At 39.4% G+C, this 22,974-nt stretch overlaps 1 protein-coding gene across 11 annotated transcripts in view; it reads right to left on the bottom strand.

Annotated features, from left to right (window-relative positions):
• Positions 1-19,358, bottom strand: part of kif1aa (kinesin family member 1Aa) — a 67,133-nt gene extending 47,775 nt beyond the window's left edge. For 10 of the 11 annotated variants that reach the window (XM_053683672.1, XM_053683671.1, XM_053683665.1 and 7 more), the window contains exons 1-7: positions 19,029-19,358; positions 16,564-16,722; positions 3,196-3,269; positions 2,466-2,645; positions 2,038-2,106; positions 1,692-1,870; positions 105-216 (exon numbers count right to left, since the gene is read on the bottom strand). In XM_053683672.1, the coding sequence (XP_053539647.1) occupies positions 105-216; positions 1,692-1,870; positions 2,038-2,106; positions 2,466-2,645; positions 3,196-3,269; positions 16,564-16,669 (720 nt within the window). In that variant the 5' untranslated portion in view covers positions 16,670-16,722; positions 19,029-19,358. The remainder of the gene's footprint in view (positions 1-104; positions 217-1,691; positions 1,871-2,037; positions 2,107-2,465; positions 2,646-3,195; positions 3,270-16,563; positions 16,723-19,028) is intronic. The other variant, XM_053683661.1, reaches the window with a different exon arrangement.
• Between the last annotated feature and the right edge of the window lie 3,616 nt (positions 19,359-22,974).

A 22,974-nucleotide genomic window follows, 5' to 3' on the forward strand; every position in this document is an offset into this window, starting at 1 on the left:
TCTTTCAGTGCATTTCAAACAACGAGCAGTGATGATCATCTGTGTGCCCATTGGGAACGGTTCAGTGTGATTGACAGGGTGTAAAATGTTCCTTGGCAGCCTACCTTCTCAGATGTGTTGTCTGTCTCTGCATCGTGCCTCCTCTGTGTGAAGATGATGTTGAAGACAGCATGAGAACGACTGCTTGTTTCGTTCATGTTGGTGGCAGCCACAGTCCTGCAAGAGAAATGAAGAAAGAGCAGATGGGAAACAGATTTCACCCAGTCAGAATAACCATTTAACTGTAATTACAACTAAGGAATCTATGAGGAATATTCCTTCCTGAAACTGCTAGCCTAGAATTAGCGCAAGGGGATGAAGAGTATGAAAAATTATCCGACAGCATCAGGGTTTGCTGTGATGTCATCTGCTTCACATTTACATACTTTACACTTACAGTGAGAGGGGTAATAAATGGCATATGATACTATAATGACATAATTAAATTATTTATAGTAATAGAAAGTCCATCCATCCATCCATCCATCCACCCATTTTCTGTACCTCTTATCCGATACAGGGTCACTGGATGCCTGGAGCCGATCCCAGGGAGCTCAGGGTACAAGGGGTTTCACATTCACACACTACGGACAATTTGGCAATGCCAATCAGCCTACAACACATGTCTTTGGATTGGGGGAGGAAACTGGAGTACCCAGAGAAAACCCCCGAAGTACAGGGAGAACATGCAAACTCAAACTCCAACCCTGGAGGTGCAAGGCAAACACGTTAACCACTAAGCCATCATGCCCCTAGTTACAGAAAGTGCTACAACATATATTTTTATTTATTGTTACTAATTATTATTATTATTATACCGTAACATTTTTAAAGGCTATCGCTGGGCAGGCCAGGATTATAACTGAGTAGTAAGCCACATCTTTATAATACACGATATCTTGTTCTATATCTTGCAAGAGTCATTTATGATTATTTCTTTAGTGCCACTGAAATCATCCATCTCTAATTATGTGCCGGCCTTCTGTTTCAGACACAGAAAAATAGATTTATGAGCCACAACACTACAATTAGTCTCTCTAAAATATCAATGGTCCCTCCCTCCAGATTTCAGTGTTAATAGCGGCAACAATATTCAAGTCTGAAGAGTAATAACCCTGAAGGAAAGAATTTATTGTGCTAGGAAAATAAAACTCAAATCCACAAAAGCTCATTTTCAACTCATGCTTCAGCGAGTGAAGTACAAATTAAAGACTAATTATAACTAATTGTGTACTGTGCTCAATTAGCCAGCTGGTTTGTGGCCCTGCTACTGATTTGTTTAACAGTTGCCTAATTGTGTGATAGGAGAAAAGATTTAGAACAGGTTTAAAGAATTTGTTTCACCATAAAATAAATCAGAGCCACATCATTTAATCCTAAATGCTGAGACGGGGGGGGAAATTGGAAGAGAAGTTATGATTTTTGGTCCTTTCAATATGCTTCTTTACCTGACCTTTTGCATCATTCTTTGTCTTTGCAAACACATGTTTTTTTCTATTTCCTGAATAAAGCTCTAAGCTGTTTTTCTTCTTTACGCTCTGCTTTATGAGTATTTAATGGAGGTGAAACATTTAGGAAGAGAAGAGAAAAGAGAAGAGAAGAGAAGAGAAGAGAAGAGAAGAGAAGAGAAGAGAAGAGAAGAGAAATATAACCTGGCCTTATTTCCTGAGTCCATCAGGTCTTGAATGTCATTGTAGGACATGACAGCAAGTTTGGATAGATCTTCCACATATGGGCCTAATAGTGGGTGTTCTCTCACACGCAGGTTCCCTTTGTTTTTGGGGTTCAGCAGGTCCCGTACACGCTCACAGTAAATCTCCATATAGCTCACCTGAAACACCAAACAGCACCAACTGAGCTGACATTCATAAACTTTGGCCTCAACAGAAATATGCAGAAAATGACTGTTGACAGCACAACTATATTGAGACATTTGTTTACAGAGGAGCCATATATAGGAATATATTGCTAAGAAAAGCACAGTGAGTCTCTTTTTACCTCTACAGAATAAGACATGCTGTTGTCAGTATTGCTGTCATTGATCTTGGTGAAGAGATCTTCACACAGCTGTTGATAGAGAATCAGGTTGGAGTTAATGGATGAGACCTCAGACACATTTATCTCATCTTCTCAGACACTGAATGGATATTTGTGTATATGCTTCAGCATGCAGTTTGCCTCCTCATTTAACCCTGTTTGATTTCGCATTGTTCATGTCACATGCCTGATTACAAAGTGTGTGTAAAGCCTGAGATACTGCTCTATGAGCAAATCAGTCACTAATAATAGACTGCTTTATTAGTGATCATTGTGGTACTGTGTAAACAGGAGAGTTTACTCATCATAGGAGATAAATAGACAGGTAAGCTTTCAGACTGACTCTCTTGTTGAGATAATAATAGTCCATCTGTGTGCATTGTCTTTACCAGTGGGATTATTCCTTGCTGGTCCGTTTCTTGTTTGCCCATCATAGTATATGATTTGCCAGCACCGGTCTGGCCGTATGCAAAAATGCATACGTTGTAGCCCTCAAAGGCATGGAGCAGCATCTCCTCACCAATGTCCCTGTAGACTTGCTGCTGAGACGCATAGTTGCTGTCCTCTGGCTGCATGTGCATAAACAAAACCAGGACAGATCAGTCAGTTTAAACCATTAACAACTGTTGAATAAACACCAACAGGTGCATAAGACCAGACAAGGCTAAATACATTATTGAAGTACAGAGTCATTGTAAATAGTCAGTGCTTTCAGTGTGCCACTGAGACATGGTGAAGGTTTTAACCATAGTAGTAGCAAGAAAACATTAAATCCATGCAAATATAATTAACACAATTTTCATGTTTCTTATTGTTTTGCTATCTGTTTCTTATAGGGCTGCACAAAATTTTTGTTGAGATTACGATTATAGCTGTTGCAATTTACTAATCATAAAAAAAGTATGATTGCTATGATTATATAATTCCTGGGGAAACAATCGTGTTTAATAATTGTGCCATTTTCATAAAACTATATTGATTTAAATATTCTAGATTGTGTATAATATACACTGCCAGTAAAACAGTATGATCAGAAATAATTTCGAAATATAATTTTTATGATAATCATGCATGCCTATCTGTAACTGAGTCTACTTGACTTTCTCCCACAGTACTCACCGAGGTATGTGACCAGTAAGAATAATCAAAATTGAAGCTCTTAGTTTCTTTGGGTACTTTGGGGTTGATGATAGCTGAAAGACAGAAGAGAACAATACAGGACCAGAGTGTGAATGAAGTTAGCTTACTGGCTAAATAGTCATACTTGACACCTAATACCCTGCCACACAGTGGAAAATGGCCTCTGACAGAAATGCTGAGTCACTGTTGTAAGGCCACAAAGGGAATTAGTAAAGGCCTGCTGCAAATCTCACTTCCAGCTTACCATTTCAGGTTAGCAGCACAATGTCTTCTGAATGTGATGGTTTTAGGAACTTTTGTCTAACTATGCATTCTGTGTGAGCAATGTCATAATAACATGGAGAAGTTAAAAAATAAATCGCTATAACAGTAGATGTTTATAGCAGGAATTTTATTTTTGGGATGTTACTGCAAAAGCTTCCTATTTACCTGTTTAATACATACTAAACACTCAAGTGATATTGTATTGGGGGAGGGGTGAATAAAAAGGCATAATGTGACTCGTGTATATTCAGAGCTGTGAATTTAAAACCTAATTTAAAATCAGTTGGCATGAACTGGATCAAGTCAGTATTTATATGTATTATGTGCACATTCAGAAAGCATTACCCATTGCCCTTTAGTCCAATGGCCATAATAAATGAAAGTTTGCATTATTATTCAAACAAACCTGACTGGACTGACCATAAATGCTCTCATTTTTGTAAACATGGAGTGGATATGGTTTATTGTGCAGTGGCCCAATAAAAAGACTACCTACAAGTGACATTTGCTAAGCACACAGTATCTTCGAGCATCAGAAGACGAATGAAGAGAAACAGATAAACAGATGGTCAGACCGTCAAAGAAAAAGAGAGGAAAAGAAACTTCACACAAAGATCCTGCACTGCAAGAATTCTTAGTCATTGCATGACTCATGTTCTTTTTATTTAGGAAGTGTAAATAAAAAATATTGTAATTAGCCCTAATGGTCTTCTCTACAATTCACCCAGTTCTGGCAGAGATTAAGACAATCAATGTCCATTCCAATCCATGCATGCTGACTGAAACTGAAAGCAGCTCTCTAAGGTACTGTTGAGATTTGGTCATCCATCTGCATATCTCTCTTGCTCTTGCCTCTGACATCATTTCCTGTGTTAAAATCCCTGCTGTTCTCAACAAGCCACCCACACACAGACAGACCTGTGCTTCTTCATGGAGAGCCACAGAAAATATTTCCATATTAATACACAGAATCTACAAACTATGTAGTGTTAATTTTATGGCAAAAATGTCAATGTTAATTTTATGGCAAAAAAAAAAATTGTATTAGGACTAGAGATTTTCCTAGTAATGGTCCATAGTTATGATTCCACAAACGTTCCAGTACCTTTTTAAACCATTCAGGACAAATTCCTGTTTTTCTTTTCCACTGCATTGCAGGAAGCATGACAGATAAGTAAAAAAAAAATAGGAGTGGCACAAACTATGTTGCAGTTATGTCATTTCAATACACAGCCAAGGTACAGCAACATAGCATACATGGAAAAGGTTGAAACGGATAGGGAGCTTTTTGAAATCAATTGCATGCCTTTATTGCTGCTTGATGTGAGTGGCATGCCTCTAGAAACATCTACAAAATACACTCCAGTAACATTTGTAACATTCCACGCATTTTGCATAGGTGGTCTTGGAGTGACCTCCGATATAAAATGCACTTTAGTAACTACAGCTCTACTTCCTTTCATTATGGACCTTCAGAACTAGAGGAGTTTCCTTATTTCCTTGGTGAGTTATAACAGCAAAGTAATAACATTACTTCATGACCCCATAAGTGCAGCATATAAAAGCTTCCCACTACGCCACATTTATTCTTTTTCCCATTGTTGTAAGGTGAAGATCTTGCTCTTCCAGTCTGTGAAAATGGCAGGTAGAGGTTTTGTAATTCTCTGGCAAAAATCAGTAATGCTTTTTTTTTTTGGTTAGTTCAGCTTACTCTCCGAGTTATTGTGGACAACTTTTGGTTACTGTGGGAAACACTGCTATCTCATTTTTTTATGGAGACTTTGGGTGTGTGTGTGTGTTTGGGGGATTGTGAGAGTAAACAAAACATGCCAATGCTTTGAAGGATGTGAAACTGATGTATTTCAATCACCTTCTTCCTCATCATTTCTGGAATTTCAATTTTGGCATAATGTGTTACTGGGTAAGATCTTTTAACCAACTTCATGCTGTTGAAAAAGTTCTATTTATGTGTTGATTTGATTGAACAGGGTTTGCAGTAATCAGGTCTGGTTGTGTCTGGTCCAGCTTAACCCCATTATGTATGCAGTTTCATAGATTTGGGGAATTAGGAACTACTGGGGCAAATACATTTTCACACAGGCCTAGTCGGTATTGGATAACTTTTTTTGCTTCAATAAATAACTTTATCATTTAAAAACAGTATTTTTTATTTACTCAGGTTGCCTTTGTTTTATTTTAGATTTTGTTTACATTTCTGAAAAAAAAATAGTATGAGATAGACACAAAACCAGAAGAAATCAGGATGGGAGCAAATACTTTTTAACAGCACTATAGCTCCATCTCATAGATGTCAGTATTGCCAGGGATTTTTTGTGTCAATGATGAAGACATTATGCCAGTCATCTGTGAGGCTTCATCAGTTCATCATGATTCTTCATCATGAATCCATGTTAACACGGCATGTGGATTACATGAAACTGACATGACACAAAAGTCTGACAGTGTGAATTTGCATGAAAGCACCTTCTGTTCATCCTACAGAGACAGTTGTTCCAGTGTGATATGATGGTGATAATGGTTTACTTTACGTTGTCTAATCAAATGTTCTCAAATGAGTGTTGAGTGACATTCAGTTGTAGGTAGACAGCTTAATCCTTAACTGAGGAACCTCCTATGCTGGGAGTCATAAACCGATTCCATTCACCCAGACTTACAAGACATTTAATAAGACCTGGATGACCTCCACATTTTTCAAATTATTTGTTCATTCATTCATTAATTTTCAATAACTGGTTTATTCTGGTCAGGAATGCAGGGACTCAGGAGCCCAGCCCTGGAATATTGGGCACACGGGAGGTATGCACGCAAGATGGGACGCCAATCGATCATAGGGCACCATGCACACACACATTCACACCCAGGGACCATTTTTAGCATAAGCAATCCACCTACTGGCATGTTTTTCGGAGGTAGGAGAAACCCACAGGAATGCAGGGAGAACATGTGAAACGCCACAAAAACAGTAACCAGAGCTCAGGATCGAACCAGTGATCCAAGAGCTGCAATCCAACAATTATACTAACTAAGCCACCAAGCAGCCCATTTAGCACCTTAGATTTTATTAATTAAAACTGAACATCCTCATTCAATTTTGTGTATGAATGAAAATTTACTTTGGTTTGAGTGCTATTACTGAGTATGAGATTTTTTATTCTTCTTAACCTCATGAGGTTGAAGTCAGAGTGTTCCTGAGCAGTGTTAGTCTCGTATATCCAGCACAGCTATTAAAGGCACTGAAGTGGAAATATCTGCTTCGGAGACACACAACATACAGCATACACACACTCATAACCTACAATATCAATGAATAACACAACAACCAGCTTAAACATCAGTAATGAAAGATCTGTACCAATTTTCAGACTGCACCTTTTGATTTCCAAAGAAGAAGAGCCTAAATGACCTTGGAATTCAGTGGTGCAGAGTTGGTCCTCTCATCATTCAGGCTTTGAGACATTCATTAAGGACTCAGTAATGTATATATCACAACATTGTTTTATGATTCTAGCAGCATATGAAAAAATACAAAAGGAATATAGACTTCTGGTCATGTGATAACGTAAATAATAAAAGAGAAAATTAGGATGATAGTGTTAAAAAATAAGATAAAATACCAAGGATACGAAAGAAAATAAATAGGTTTAAATAAATTTTTATTAAAAAAGCAGAATAGATTTCTGTTAAATAAATAAATTACTCAAATGAATTAAATGTCTATTCAAAATGGCAATTCTATTGAGATTTTTTGCACATATGGTGTGAGGCACATATTGGAAACATGATGACTGTTTTATACGTATTGGCGCTTCCATTATTTGTTAACCTTCTAGTTCCAGTGCAAAATTTGATGAAGCAAAATTTGATGGTGGAAAATCTGTGTGGTTTTTTAAAAAAACATTCCTTCCTGAAAAATGTAATGTAAGTCACTTTTTCCTAGGAATTTAAATGCTTAAGATCTCATTTTTTCCCCCCAATTTCGTTATGTGCCAATTCCCATTCACAGGGACGGTGAAAGCTAACACATATGTCCTCTGAGAGACATGAAGCCAACCACACTCATAGGAACATGCTATTTACCCTCCTTTACATACATGAGCTGCCCTTCACTGGCTAGTGTTGCTGTGATTGACAGGGAGAGAGCGTATGTCATCCCTCCCACCCAGACAGCACAGCCAATTTTGCTCTGTTGGACCCCAGCCACATATGGCTGTGGAATTGTTAGTAATAAAATTTGAGATATCTCAAAAATAAGATATAACGCTTTTCCATTGTGCTACAAAGTTCCCAGATTAAGGTTTAGTTTAAGTTGTTTAGAATCTGCTCTAGAATAACTGATGAAACCTTAGTAATTAATCTCTCTCCTCAGTAATGTTTCTAGTAATTAATCTCTCTCCTCAGTAATGTTTCTCTCTCTTCCTTCCTCCTCAGCACTCCTCCTCTACATCCACTTGGGAAAACCATAGACACTAACCATCATGGAATCAACTTGCATAATCATTTTTGATTAAATCTGAAGCCCATTTCTCTGGTAAACGCTGTATAGTATAATACCTATAAATACATTAGATTAAGACTCATGACTTTCAGTGGGTCATGGCTGATTGTTGTAAGTGATATGAGAGTAGAGGACTCTTCAGTCCAGTAAGATTTTCTGCTTTTGATAAGGAAACTGCAACTGTTGCTTCCCTGATTATAGTCATACTAATAAAAAAGTAATAAGTCATACATTTCTTACTTAACTATATGCAATCTATGTGTACAAAAAGATGAGGATCAGATAAATGTGACACAATGAACAAGCTTAATATTTTAAAATCATGTAGCTCCTGGTGTATATCACTCATAAATAGACACATTTACTGTGTAACAGAAAGACAACATCATCATGTAATTCATCCTCTTTGAGCCCTCTGTACTCCAGAGATTTGTCTTTGTCCCAGTTACTGTCATGCCACCGGCTGCCTTATATGAAACACTTGTTTCCCAGGGTTCTCAGCAAATCATGTTATGAATTGCATCAGTCAATTACACAAACTCCATTTCACAAAATCCATGTCAGTTTATATCACCTGATACAGTACATCACACGACCCATATCCATGGCTACGTTCCCCTGATTACTAATCATACATACTTGTTCCCGAGCAATGAATTATTTGAAATAACCTTGTAATCCTCTCACTCTTTCTTTTTGTTGGCTTTGAGATTTTTTGTTTGTTTGTTTGTTTGTCTGTTTGTTTTTTAACCAATTTTCAATAATGCATCCTTCCAACAGGTTTCGAAACGACCAATCCTGGTTCCACAAAAACAGACAAAATCACTCTAATCAGACCCAACCTAGAGCAAACATGATGTCATTCACTGATCCAAATATAACACACACACACATATAAAACACCCTATAGGCCACATTACATAATCAGTCCTGCGCTAAAATGGTTGGCCCTACTGGAATAGCTGAAGTGAAATAATTCATATACTTGAATTAAAGGGAAATGCTCTTGGCAGTTTGTTTCATGTCCACATTTATGCTATTCTCACGTTGCAGTTGTCATAAACATAATAATAAAATCCCACTATCAAGTGTTGCCTAGATAAGGATGGGTTCTCCCATTTGAGTCTGGTTCCTCTTATGACTCCTTTCTTATGCGTATAGCATATTCAATGTGAAAATAACTTTTAGAAACATACATAGCAGGCTAGACTAACTCAACATATTGATCAAAGAGAGTAGGTAAAGCACATTTTTTTTGGCACCTCAAAACACAGTCATAATTTGTATCCTTATACCGTTGTAATTTATTGTCATAATTTGTATCCTCATACCGTCGTAATTTATTGTCATAATTTGTATACTTATACCGTTGTAATTTATTCTCATAATTTGTATCCTTATACTATCCTTACTCAACCAAAAACTTCCATGACATAAAATGCACCATAAATGCACACCAGATTTATGAACCAAGTGTCAGATATTTTATAAATATTTGTGAAAACTGATTATACTGCTGATGAATATGCAAAGCACAAGTATTGTATTGCATGGCTCTGTCTACCTTGGGCCTGTTGCTAGGAGCTGAGTGACTCGTGCCTTCCTTCTGGAAACTCTGAAGGGTTGGGCTTCTACCAAGCAGCCAATGAAGCCAAACCCCATTAAAGATGTGGAGTGAGAATCATACTTAAATTTTTTATAGACAGAGGTGTGTTTGCTTTCGAGTCCATTTCCGAGTCCTGTTTTGTTTTTATTGCAGTGTGAACAGGGTTGTCAAGTCACAAAATCACTTAGTTCTCTCAGGGACACCTAGTTAGAGAGAGAAATCTGTCACTCTTTTTTTGTTACTGACTTCATTGTTCTCTTCTCCTTCTTTCTTCTTTCCCCTGCTTATTTCTTCATTGAGTGCTTCAATGTCCTTACCTGCTATTACTGAAGCTCTGTACGTCCTGTGCACAGAGGCATAATAAGCAGGACATTTTTAATTACCTTTGGTGCACACAGCCAGAATAGTGTCTGCTGATGAGTGAGTGTGTGCAGGAGGGGCCTACAATTAAAGCAAGCAGCAGTGTGTGTTATTGCCATCCTGTTCTCTATTTGCACACATTTCATTTTGTGCTCTGGTAAGATGCAAAAGGTCACTGTGACTGCAGGGCTTTAATAATATGACAAAATTGGTCATAATAGTGGAATAGTGCAGTACTGCGTGGGATAAACAAGGATGAGTCTGCAAAAGGCTCGGAATGAAATCAGACAGCTCTGTTCAAGCGAGTATAAACACATCAGGCGATTTGTTCCTGTATGTTTGATCCACATGGACACTGTCAGGTTATAGTACAACTACAGCAATAATAAAGTAGTATATCCAGCTTGATGCATTTCATAGGAAGAAGCCTTTATTTTTCATATATACATCACATCTCGGCTTGTTAGGAAGTTGGGATCAGAGCATGGGGTCAGCCATGATATCTGATATCTGCCCCTGGAGCAGATAGGGTTAAGGGCTTTGGCAGCTTGGTGGTTATGGGGCTTGAATCCCCAACTTCTAATCAGTAAGCCAGAGCTTATAACCACTGAGACACTTGAATTTCTCAACTAAGTGGTCATTTTGTGTGTAGATTACATTTAAACTCTATGCAGTTCACAGTAAATATGACTGCGGCACGGCTTCTGACTGGTCAAGTGACTCTTTTGTTTTCGTTCACTTCCCGCTTGGACATTGAATTAAGTTTGATCATGTCTCTGATTTGCCCCAGGTGTCCATGTTTTGGTTTGATTAGGTTTGCTATTTAAACCCCTCGTGTGACTGCGCACTCCGCGCAGTATTATAGTTGGTATAGTTTGTACCAAATGTCTGATGCATTTCCCGTTTATGTTTGATTACGATAGTGAATGCGTTAGCATGCTAAGCGGTCTGGTTTCATGCCCTGCTCTAGTTTCAAGCCACAATACCAGTTTCTTGTTTTCTTGGTAAAGACCGCGTTTCCTGTGTTTGTTTGTCTACTGTTAATAAAGACTTTGACCTGCACATGCATCCGCCTCCAGTCCCGATACGTAACAGAATACTGTGCCCATAATGCGGAAGCAGCAGGTCGCCATGAGCGTCGCCAAAGCGGTCGAGTTTGAGGCATGGCGCCGTTCGTTCGAGGAACAGAGCAAACAGCTCACCGAGGAAATTGCTCAGCTCCACCACCTTCTAAAGCCGCTGCAGCAAGCCGGCCCATACGCCACGCTGCCATCCGCGCAATTTCCCACGCCCCCGCTGCCGGAGAACTACACCATGCAACGCGGCCAGCAGAGTTACCCGAACTACTGGTGCCTCCCGCTGCAAGGGAGTTATCCAATGCCATACAGCCAGCAAAGCTACTTGAACTCCTGGAGCTTCCCACTGCAGGGGAATTATACAATGCCATGCAGCCAGCAAAGCTACCTGAACGCCTGGAGCTTCCCACTGCAGGGGAATTGCACCACGCTGCCCAGCCCGGAACCGGAGGCTGGCCTAGAACTTTTTTTGGGGGGGCAATGGCAACCTCGGAGCTCCAGCCAGAGGCCTACGGCGAGGTCTCGGCTGTGGAGCTCACCCCAGAGGTCGCCCCGGCGACCTCGGAGCTCCAGCCAGAGGCCTATGACGAGGTCTCGGCTGTGGAGCTCCCCCCGGAGGTCAACCCGGTGACCTCAGAGCTCCAGCCAGAGGCCTACGGCAAGGTCTCGGCTGTGGAGCTCCTGCACGCCGAAGAAGCCGTCCCACTGCCCTGCCCAGCCAAGGAAGCTGTCTTGCTGTCTAGCCCAGCTGAGGAGGCCGTCCTGCTGCCCTGCAAAGCCGAGGAAGCTGTCCTGCTGTCCAGCCCAGCTGAGGAGGCCGTCCTGCCGCCCTGCACAGCCGAAGAAGTTGTCCTGCTGTCCAGCCCAGCTGAGGAGGCCGTCCTGCCGCCCTGCACAGCCGAGGAAGTTGTCCTGCTGTCCAGCCCAGCTGAGGAGGCCGTCCTGCTGCCCTGCCAGGCCGAGGCAGCTGCCCTGAGCTCCAGCCCTGCTGAGGACGTCCCTCAGCCTTCCAGCCCCGCTGGGGACTCCGCCCAGCGTTCCAGTGCTGCCGGGGGTGGCGCCCAGCATTCTCACGCTGCCGGGGGCGGTGCCCAGTATTACAGCGACGCCAGGGGCGGTGCCCTGACTTTCAATCACGGTGGGGGTGGTGCTCCGTCAGTCTGCTGCCCGGCGGAGGCCGCCTTGTTTTCCAACACAGCATCAGACAGTCTACCCCAGGGCCCAGGACCCCCATTGGAGGGGGGTTCTGTTACGCCACGGCCAGCAGAAGGCACTGTGACACAGCTTCTGACTGGTCACGTGACTCTTTTGCTTTCGTTTCCTTCCCACTTGGACATTGAATTAAGTTTGATCATGTCTCTGATTTGCCCCAGGTGTCCATGTTTTGGTTTGATTAGTTTTGCTATTTAAACCCCTCGTGTGACTGCGCACTTCGCGCAGTATTATAGTTGGTATAGTTGGTATAGTTGGTACGGTTTGTACCAAATGTCTGAAGTGTTTCCTGTTTATGTTTGATTACGATAGTGAATGCGTTAGCATGCTAAGCGGTCTGGTTTCATGCCCTACTCTAGTTTCAAGCCACGATACCAGTTTCTTGTTTTCCTGGTGAAGACCACGTTCCCTGTGTTTGTTTGTCTTCTGTTAATAAAGACTTTGACGTGCACCTGCATCCGCCTCCAGTCCCGATATGTAACTATATATATAGTAAGGGCCACAAGTTATTTGTTTTATATGGATCTAATAATTTTGTGTGAGCGTGTTCATGAATGATTTTTCATTAAGGATAAAACTGTACATTTTATATGTACCAAAATATATCACAACTATTTTATGTGTTTCATAATGTATCACCCTGAATCAAAATATTATCAAATCAAATATAGAATCCCTAGAGATTTCCATCCTTACTATTTATGGATATATAGATAGAGAGCCCATGTTCCATTTCTTAATGTCTAATATGAAAAATAAACCTCACACCTTTTCTCTCTCTGCCTTGTAATTGTTGTTCATTGAGTTTAGGTACTTCCCCCCTCCTGAGATCAGCCCCCACCTTCCAAGCCCATAGGAACAAAACTGGGAGTGGCAGCACAACCCGTCTATGGTGGCAGACTTGGGAGGACTAAACATCTCCAAAGACAAATGTTGCTGTGACTCTATCATCATCACTATAGTCTGTATTTATCTTGTCATTTCTACCTCCCATTACAGCAGTAAAGAACAACACATGATCACCCTAAATGCAAAGTTTAAATGCCTGCTTACATTCATATTTATATTCTGGAAATCTAGAAGCATAGTAATTTTGTTTGTAAAATGTTTTTTGCAGAACAGTCATGTGATAACAATAGGGATAAGATAAAGTAAGATCAAGTGATTGAAAACAGATAAAGCAAAAAAAAAGTTTAGATAATATGATTAAACTGTGCATATGTAATAAAAGCTGAAGAATTAGGCAGAGTTTATAATTCAGTCTCATAAGTAGAGATATGTACATTTCACAATCTACATTATACAAAAAGTTATACATTAGCATTCTACTGGGAGAGGAGCTGAATACTTCACACACACTGCAGACTGAGATTCTTTCCCAAAGCCCAAAAAAGGGCTGTGTGAGGAGCCTAATCATAGCAAGGAGCTTCAAAGCATCCAGAGCTGCCAATCACTTAGCTCTGTGCCATTCTCCAGCTTTGTGGAAACCCAGCTATTGACCCATCTCCAGGCGACAGACCAGACAAAGCAGGGCACAAAAGAGATTCTCTGGGCCCAGACTCCCACTAACAGCCAGTCATTTATACCCTGATGATGGGACTGGCCTCATTCCAATCAGCAGAGTGGACAAGTTCATTCATGACATCACCCATTTTCTTTCCACGTTACTGAGTCTGAATCTCAATGCCACAAGAGAAAATGACCTGCACACATATCCGCTACTTAACCCTCTTGTTCTGTTTGCTGCTTAGAAATGGATGTCCGGATAAATGCTTTCTTACCTAAACTAAGCCAAGCTTGTCAAGACACATATTTCAAAAAAATTTTGAATGGTTGCACTTATAGTAAATTTTATTTAACCCAAATAGAACATAAGTGTCCACTCTCATCCTTGTCATCAGATTAAAAAACGTTACATATCCTCACCCACCCCACCCCCCTTTATATCTAAGTGAGCTAGGTGGAACCTTTTTCTGGTGTTGTAGTGCCTCAGTGCTTAGGCACACAAGACACACTGTTATTCATTCTCAACAACATTAAAAAATAAAGGTTCCAGAAATTACTATTTGAAGGAATACATAAGAGGAACCGTTTTTGATTTTAGAACGTATAATTTTTGGTTTCATAAATAACTGTTCCATGATTTTAACCATTTTTATTGTTGCTGCAATGAATTCATTTATTCGTCTTCAGTAAGTGCTTTATCCTGGCCAGGTGTGATATGGAAATACACTAGAATGAATGCTAATCTGAGATATTTAGAAAATGAAAAATCTAGACTGACCTACACTGAACATCTCAGGCATATCAAAAGAATGAGGCCAAGGATGTTTCTGAAATAACCAAACCATTAGGTTCTATGTAGACAATATAAGAATTTGAATTATTTGATTCATGATCTGCAAATAGACATCCAGCACTTATTACCTTCTCAATCCAAAAAATTACAGAATTTTCACTCTTATGTGAAAAAAGCATTTTCCCTTCTGAGCTGTTGATGTAAATCATCTTGTTGTGAGCTATTTGGGAAACATAGAGAAGTTGGTACTCATTAATTATGAGTTTTAATTATGAATTAAGTTAATATTTGTGACTCCACAGTTGATTTTAATAGAACATGTTGGTCCAATATATGGTAGTGCAATCTCTGGTTAAAAGTAAATTCAGTGATTTGTGTTTTTCTTATCCTCCTGGAATTTTAACCTTATCCTGCAGAACACTGCCATCTTGTAATCTTATCCACCTTTCTCACTTAACCTTGTTCCTGCACCAGGTAGAGCAGTGCGGTGTAGAATTACATCCACCATCATTTGTTTCTTAAAACACCTGGCCAACATGGTGTGTACCTGCTGACAGAAATATAATCACAGGTTTCCTACAGGTTTCCTGATGTTTCTGTTGACTTTCCACTCATCACAACATGGAAACACTATCAGAACGCTCAACACTTCATCAGAAGACACTGTGAGAGTGGATGTCAGCCATATTGCTTCTCTCAAGCCACCCCTGATGGTGGAAGTGGTGTTAGGCTAAACTTTAAATATTTTACAAGGCCTCATCCATTATTGACCAATGGCTCTACAGGCTAGAAATCAAACCTGCCTCAGTTTTCCTTCAGTCTGTTTCTTTTCAACTGCCCTGGGTTTCCTAACACAAACTCGCACACACAAACAAGGCATGACTAGAACAACTCAGCAAAACACAAACAGCCCAGTAATAATGTGAAGAGTGAAAATGCATGTTCAAACCATTTATGAAGATTAGTTCTGTTCAGAGCAGAGATTAATGCCAGAATGAAGCTAAACAGCTAATTTATCATATATGTTTATGGGTTGTGGTTTAAATACAGTATAGTGAATTAACAAATAAACATCAGTAGAACTAGGGTTACAAGGTATTGTACATATGAGAGTGCAAATACAATAAATTAAAAAAAAACACTACTTTAACTCCATGTATCTGAATGTTGTGTGGCAGTGAATTGATTCTCCTTGGTATACTTGATTTATAACAATATGTATGTATATATATATATATATGTGTGTGTGTGTGTGTGTGTGTGTGTGTGTGTGTGTGTGTGTGTGTGTGTGTGTGTGAGTGTGTGTGTGTGTGTGTGATGATTTGATGTTTTGGAAAACTGCACTGTTTCAATGCTACATCAATTAAATGTATAATGTGGTTTAATTTTTTAAATATTACAATATATTTAGTAATGATATTCATGTAGCATGAAGCTATTCTGTTCCTAATATATTATTTAATAAATGCTCATATAGCCCCATAGCTGTATGACATGTTAAAGGCAAATCTAACTATACATTTACTGTTTGCATTTTAAAATCCTCCAGCCCACATTTGTTGTTAGTAAAACATTAATATAATTAATTTAATGTATATCATATTCCCACCATCAACCTGCAGATGAAAGAATAAAACAGAAATATCAAAAATAGCATGGATACTGCAGACCTGGCAACCCTGCATTCAATTATTCCAAAAAAAATTTATATCTCTTTTTGTAGCTCCTGTTCTCTTGAATTATTTCTGGACATTTTTCATAGCAAGTACATTAACAAATAGATGGAGATCTGCAGCTCTGCAATTTCCTGTCTAGTCTGGTGACCAGTCAACTACATCATCATACTGAACCAGCATCTCAAAATGGCTGCTCTTATGAAATCAACATAGAACAGAGCAGCTACATACCTCATTAAAAACTGTTAGTCTATTGCTAATGAAAAACCTTGGTGGGAAAGTGCAATATTCAGAGGCTTCAAACAATGTGAGAGTCTCAGTTGCAGTCATATACTCACTGGTTGTGTTTCCTGACATCTGTATGATGCACTTGCTCTCTTTGCTCATCTCCCGTGAGTTGAAGGGGCGAACCCGCACCGCTACCTTCACCGAGGCCCCCGCCATGGCGCGTACTTATGGCTCCCACTGCCCACACCAACAGACACACCACACCACCTCTTGTGGGAAGAATTAAGTAGAATTAAGATAATGCTAAAATACCAAAAACATTTAATTTCATTGATAAATAAACATATAAATCCAAAGTGTGAGCAAAGTAACAAATCAAGACTGAAATAACAATTATCAAGATTTTTCCTGTGCCTTTCTATTCAACATGCTTGTTTCCTTCCCAAGAATCCTTTACAGTTCTTTCACATGGCAGAAGACATTCGACTAGGATGACCTAGCTAATCCACTGAAAATTAAATTACCTAGTTTTGAATCAGAATGGGTATCGATCTGAGCTCCCAATTACTATTGCAACTGTAAATGTCCTGGAAGATATTATTTCACGACTGTGTGTGGACAGGTCTGGTCTTGTCTGACAGTAATCTACGGAGTCTTACCAAAAGCTAAAAATTATGTTTGCCAATACATACTGTATGAATAATATCTCATTGCTTTGAGAGAGAGTCTGTATGATTTCAGTAGAAAAAGCTTCATGTCAGCTACAGTTATCTGGAGGTAGGTATTGGGTCCTGCAGCAACAAAAGAACTGCTGGTGTGGCTAAATGTCAGGGCGCTTCCTAGGGTTACAATGACCCAATAACACACACACACACACACACAAAGGCCAAAGCAGCCACAGTGCATAAGCAAAATGGAAACACAGCTTCTGTATTATGGTAAGTATTCAGTCGTTGATCTCTCTGTTAATGAGCTAGGTAACTAATAAACAACCTGACACTTTATTTGCAAAGATTGTATGCAGTCTTGTATTGGCTGGCTGGCTGAGGATGCTGCCATTTTCTCTCTAAAGCAATATCATGCTGTGCCACACTCTGCTCATGCCAAATGAGTTTTACTGCAAGAAGTCATACTCATTATTTTATGTCTAATTAGAACTATAGGCCTACTACTGTTTTGGTATTGTAGTAGTCCTAGTCCCTACGGCTAATGCTGTTGTCATCGTTGTTTTGTTTTGTAAATTATCCTTTATTTAATTTTTTGGGTGAGTGGTAGTTTCGTATGTTAAATACCCAAGACAACTTTTCTTTCTTGCAAATGCACAAAAGGCTGTATGACGATGCATATACCACAACGATATTGAATTCCCTAATCTGATTGGTCAGAAGATGTTGATTAATTTTCTAGAACAGCAGCTCAGACAGCACTTCCATCCTCAAGGCTTATACTAATGTGTTCATCCTAATAAGTTTCTATTGCATTTATATATTGCGTGTATATGGAATTCTATAACAGCTGTTTCACAGAGACACGTACTGTGGACACGCCATATAAATGGATTATTTACGATAATAGCATTTGTTTTATCTGCATCAGACATTTGGTTAATTGCCAAATAATGATGTTTCCATGCGGCAAAATCAAGCTCACACTTACACTGAAAACATTCCAGTCATAGTCAATCAACCATTCCATCTCTAAATGGTGATGAAGCACTTATTGAATGCTGTATGATCAAAATAAGGAATTCAAAAGCTTCCATTCACATAGCTGGACAGGTCAGAAGAGAAGTGTTTAAAAGAAATAACCATGCCCCAAAAGGTCCAGCTGTAATATGTTAGAAAATTTAAATAATGTCCAGATATTGTGTGTGTGTGTGTGTGTGTGTGTGTGTGTGTGTGTGTGTGTGTGTGTGTGTGTGTGTGTGTGTGTACGTGTGTGTGTGTAAAAGGCATTTATGGCTGCTTCAAATTACCACATCAACACAGAGGATGTTGATTATGATATGTTGTTATTGATTATGACAATTATCTTTCTCAAACAATACAACTGTTCTGTATTTTTCTGACAAATGACTGTGCATGGACTATGTATTGATGAGAGACTACAGCATAGTACGATTTAGAACCTATAACACAAATAACCTTCATTTCATCAATAGCGCAAGAATGAAATATACGGTGAATTTGCTGACACCATTCAGTGTCTCAAGGCCAAATTAGCTTAAATGATCATATCCGGTAATTTGACCCCATGCCTCACCTGGAGTGCGTAAAGCCTATGACGTCAAATACTGACAGAATTTTGGTCTTCTAGTGGCCTGCCCACACTACGGATGACTATGCATTTATAACATGCTCCATTAATAAAGATCTGTAACCCACACAGAGCTCATATAAGATCCAGCATCTGTTCCGATATCCTATAAACCATTTTTTTGTCTATCACGACACGTTGTGTTTTCTTATGACCTCTCAGTAGCCGCACCCGAGCGCAATTCCACTATGTATATCCAGCCATATAAAAAATAACTGCATTATCTGCAATAGGACAATATCAAATAGAAAGCTCTTACCTTTACAGTGCTGTATTTGTCTCCTGAGCTCTTTACTACACTATAGATCTGTTGATTTGCTCCCAGAGGTCTAGTTCTGGGGCAAATCTAAGAAAACCTCCTGTGTCCTCAATCCCCCGATGGAGAGTCAGGTCTGAGGGAGAGGGAGGGGGAAAGGGGTATCTGGATGCTCGGTGGAGCCTGCTTGATCAGGGAGGAGGCTTTTTAAAGGAGAAGACTTGACGTTGTCTGTAATGCAGAAGCCAAAATGGCTCTGCTGGCTGCTTAGAGCAGTGATGCTGAGCCTGACTGAGCCAGTGACATCATCACTGAGGGAGGCAGCACGATCAATGCAGCACTGACAGACAGTGAGAGAGAGCAAGAGGACGAGGAGGGAGAGGTGGAGGAGGAGCAGAAAGGAGGGGGAGGGAGAAGAGCTGGTGAACAGAGGGGGAGAGAGAGAGAGAGAGAGAGAGAGAGAGAGAGAGATTAGGATCCCCAGGGAATGTGGCACACACAGTAACACAGTGTTCTTCATCCTACATCATATACAGTATGAGATTCAGCATTTACAGTGGAACAACAGATATAAATCCAGAAGAAAAAAAAGAACAGGACATTTGTGACATAACCACCTATTAAGCTATAAGGCACCATAGATAAAGGAATCGAAACCTTTGAAAACTCTACCATATCTATGAAAGTCTCTATTAAACTAGAGAAACAAATAGATAGGAATTTAAAAGTCAGTTCCCAAACAGTGTTGTTTTCACAATTATGGCTTGGGATAGAATTAATCCTAATTCACAAATCTACCTCAGCTCACTCTGCCTAACATTATAAGCAGTAAGGTCTTACACTGATTCCCTGCATTTACTGTGACTCAGCTTTAAAATTTCAACTCAGTCCGAATGAAGTCATATTCAGCAAGGAAAACTTTAGAGAAGTGTGTCCACTTATATAATCATCCTATGACAGAATTAGCATATTCTCAGAGAATTGCTATGAAAATCTCAAATTTTTCTATAAATATATCCATCCATCCATCCATCCATTTTCTGTACTGCTTATCCAACACAAGGTTGCAGGGAGCCTGGAGCCTATCCCAGGAGACTCAGGGTACACCCATCACAGGGCACAATCTCACACACATTCACACACTCCAGACAATTTAGAGATGACAGTCAACCTACAAAACATGTCTTTGGACTTGGGGAGGAAACCAGAGTACCCAGGAGAAACCCGCAAAGCATGGGGAGAACATGCAAGCTCCGCACATGCAGGGCACAGGCGGGAATTGAACCCCGGAGGTGCAAGGAAAAATGTGCTAACCAGTAAGCCACTATGTCTCCTCTATAAATATATATTCTGCAATATTAAATAGCAGAAGTCAACTGTCAGCTTCTTCACATTACAAGGTGGAAGGTCATGAAGTATAACAGTAAATAAGGACACAATTTACAATTGTGATTTATTTTTTTAATTTTACAGCTGTTTGTGAAATTGTTATTTTAAACAAATAAAATATACTGTATGAATTATGTGTGGAAAATAAGTTATATCAAAAGTACAAATGAGCAAATTATACTACTGATGAGACTAAATATCATAGAGCTGTGAGAAAGTCTCATATGTAGGCCCAATACAACAGACCTCCTGAGTGGATTAATGATGCTGAATTGTTTCTTTAAAGGACACATGCGCAGGTTTATTGTTTGATTTGTTCCGGCATAATGGATGACAGTGAAGGCAAAGTGACTGTGCCGTGCATCCAGAATATACCACAGCAGACCAGGCAGATGCCACTCAGGTTTCACCCAGACTGAAACACAATGCAGTCCACACACTCCTCCCTTTATAACACACACAGACCCAGCACAAAGCAGTTTCTCTTGCTTTCGCTTGTCTGGGTCTTCGTCCTTTTTTGTTTGTCTCCCTCAGTCCATGTTCTCAATTTTTCGTCACTTCATTATGTTAATATGCCATATACAAAATCTAGGTATGTCAATGTACTCTTTATGGAATGCTTAAGCTCAGAGTGTACCACACACAATAACATCCAATCAGTCAGCAGTACTGATCAATGCAAAGCCTCAAATCCTCTCTTGCACTTTCTCTCTGTTTTTCTCTCTTAAATGACTTGTCTTGCCAATGCAGACGTCACGTCATGACTGATTCCATAGCGTGTGATTCATCCAGGGTTTTAATTAAGGAAGAGCATCTTAGGCTTGACATCATTCATTGCAAATTACATTGTAATAACACTGGTGTTGGGCATGGTGCCATGTACTACCAGATCTATTGCCTGTATGTTTCTGATCAATAGAACAAGGATTTAAAGGTGAAAGGGCAAAAGGATAGAATTTCCAATAATTTGACCAAGGTCTGGATATATCTCCTCTATCTCCTTCCTTCCTTTCCCCTCCTCCCTCCTTCCGTTTTCCAACTCAGTTCAGTAGAGCACAGCTAAGCTAATGAATAATTTATTCAGCTAAAGAATAGTCGTTGTGGTCTTGCCGCATCAAATGCATTTTAAAGGGACACACACTTTAAGAGAAAACCAGCAAACACACACACACACACACACACACATCCTGTGTATATATATATATATACACACACACACACACACACATATATACACACACATATATGCGCAAAACGTTTTAGGGGACTTCAGGATGTTCTACTTAACACTTAATGTATTCATGTGTTGACTGTTGGCTTAAATTGTCATTGTGGGAGAACACGTGATAAACATGGACAGGTCACATCATAAACACTATAAACCCACGAAGTACCCCTATCAGAATAACAAAGCAGTAAAATCCATTTTATCTAATATCTGTCCATCCCAAATTAACAGTTCATGTATGCTTTATGGCAGGATATGACGCAAGATGGCCCATGATTCTCTAATCTCAAGACCAACAAACCAGTCCTCATTCACCTTTGGCATTTACAGTATATGCACTATTCATTCTCTGTGTCATTGATAAATATTTTATAAACATAGTCATGCAGCTAACAAAGCACCAACAAGGGCCACTATATGTTTTAATGAAGAAAAAGAAGGAAAATGAAATAATTGGTACAAACATGTCTATGTTATGAACATTATTTTCCCAAAACCAGATTATAAAGTGTGGACTAAAGTGTTTGTTTAACACTGATTCTCCATTCACACGATGAGACATTAACCCATCTTGTCTATACTGTATGGTGGCCATATTTACTTAGAATAAAGCTAAATCAAGTTCAGAATATTATGCACCCATGTTTGAGTATTGTTTGGTGCTCGTATTTGGCATTGCCCACATTTATATATTTAGGTAGCACTACTTGAATTGTGAAAATATCTATGAATTGCATATAGACTTTTATACTAAGGCTGGACAAGTTCCTGAGGTCATATATTAATATTGGTTTAATCAACAAGAAAGTATAGTGATTTAATAGCTTAATTGGAAAAAAGCTAACAATGTGTTTTTGGTGGGTCCACATATACATAAAACATTTTAAACATTTAATCCAGTTCCATACCTTGTGAGGTTATATTACAAGATACTGGATAAACTTCACCAAGTGTTACAGGAACTAATTGTAATGCTGCTCAATCATTTTTTAAATTATTATTATTGATTTTATTTTTTTTTTTGCCATAAACACCATCAGCATGTTTGTTGAGTAAAGAGGCTGCATGAAGCGCATCTGATACTGACAGTAAAATATGGAGGTGGATCAGTGGTGTTGTGGCTGCTGGTTCAGGGGCTCTTGTATAGACTGACAGCATCATACATTTCAGTGAGAATATTTTAGCACAAAACTTGGTTTGCCTCTGCCAGGAGGAAAGGCCTTGTCCATAAAAGGATCTTTCAACCTGATAATAAGCTCAATTATATATCCAAAACAATATAGAAATCTTTTGAATGGTCTGCATGGAGCAGTGGACTATGATCCTCCACAA

Source organism: Ictalurus punctatus, chromosome 11 (assembly GCF_001660625.3).
Source record: "Ictalurus punctatus breed USDA103 chromosome 11, Coco_2.0, whole genome shotgun sequence".
NCBI lineage: Eukaryota > Metazoa > Chordata > Actinopteri > Siluriformes > Ictaluridae > Ictalurus > Ictalurus punctatus.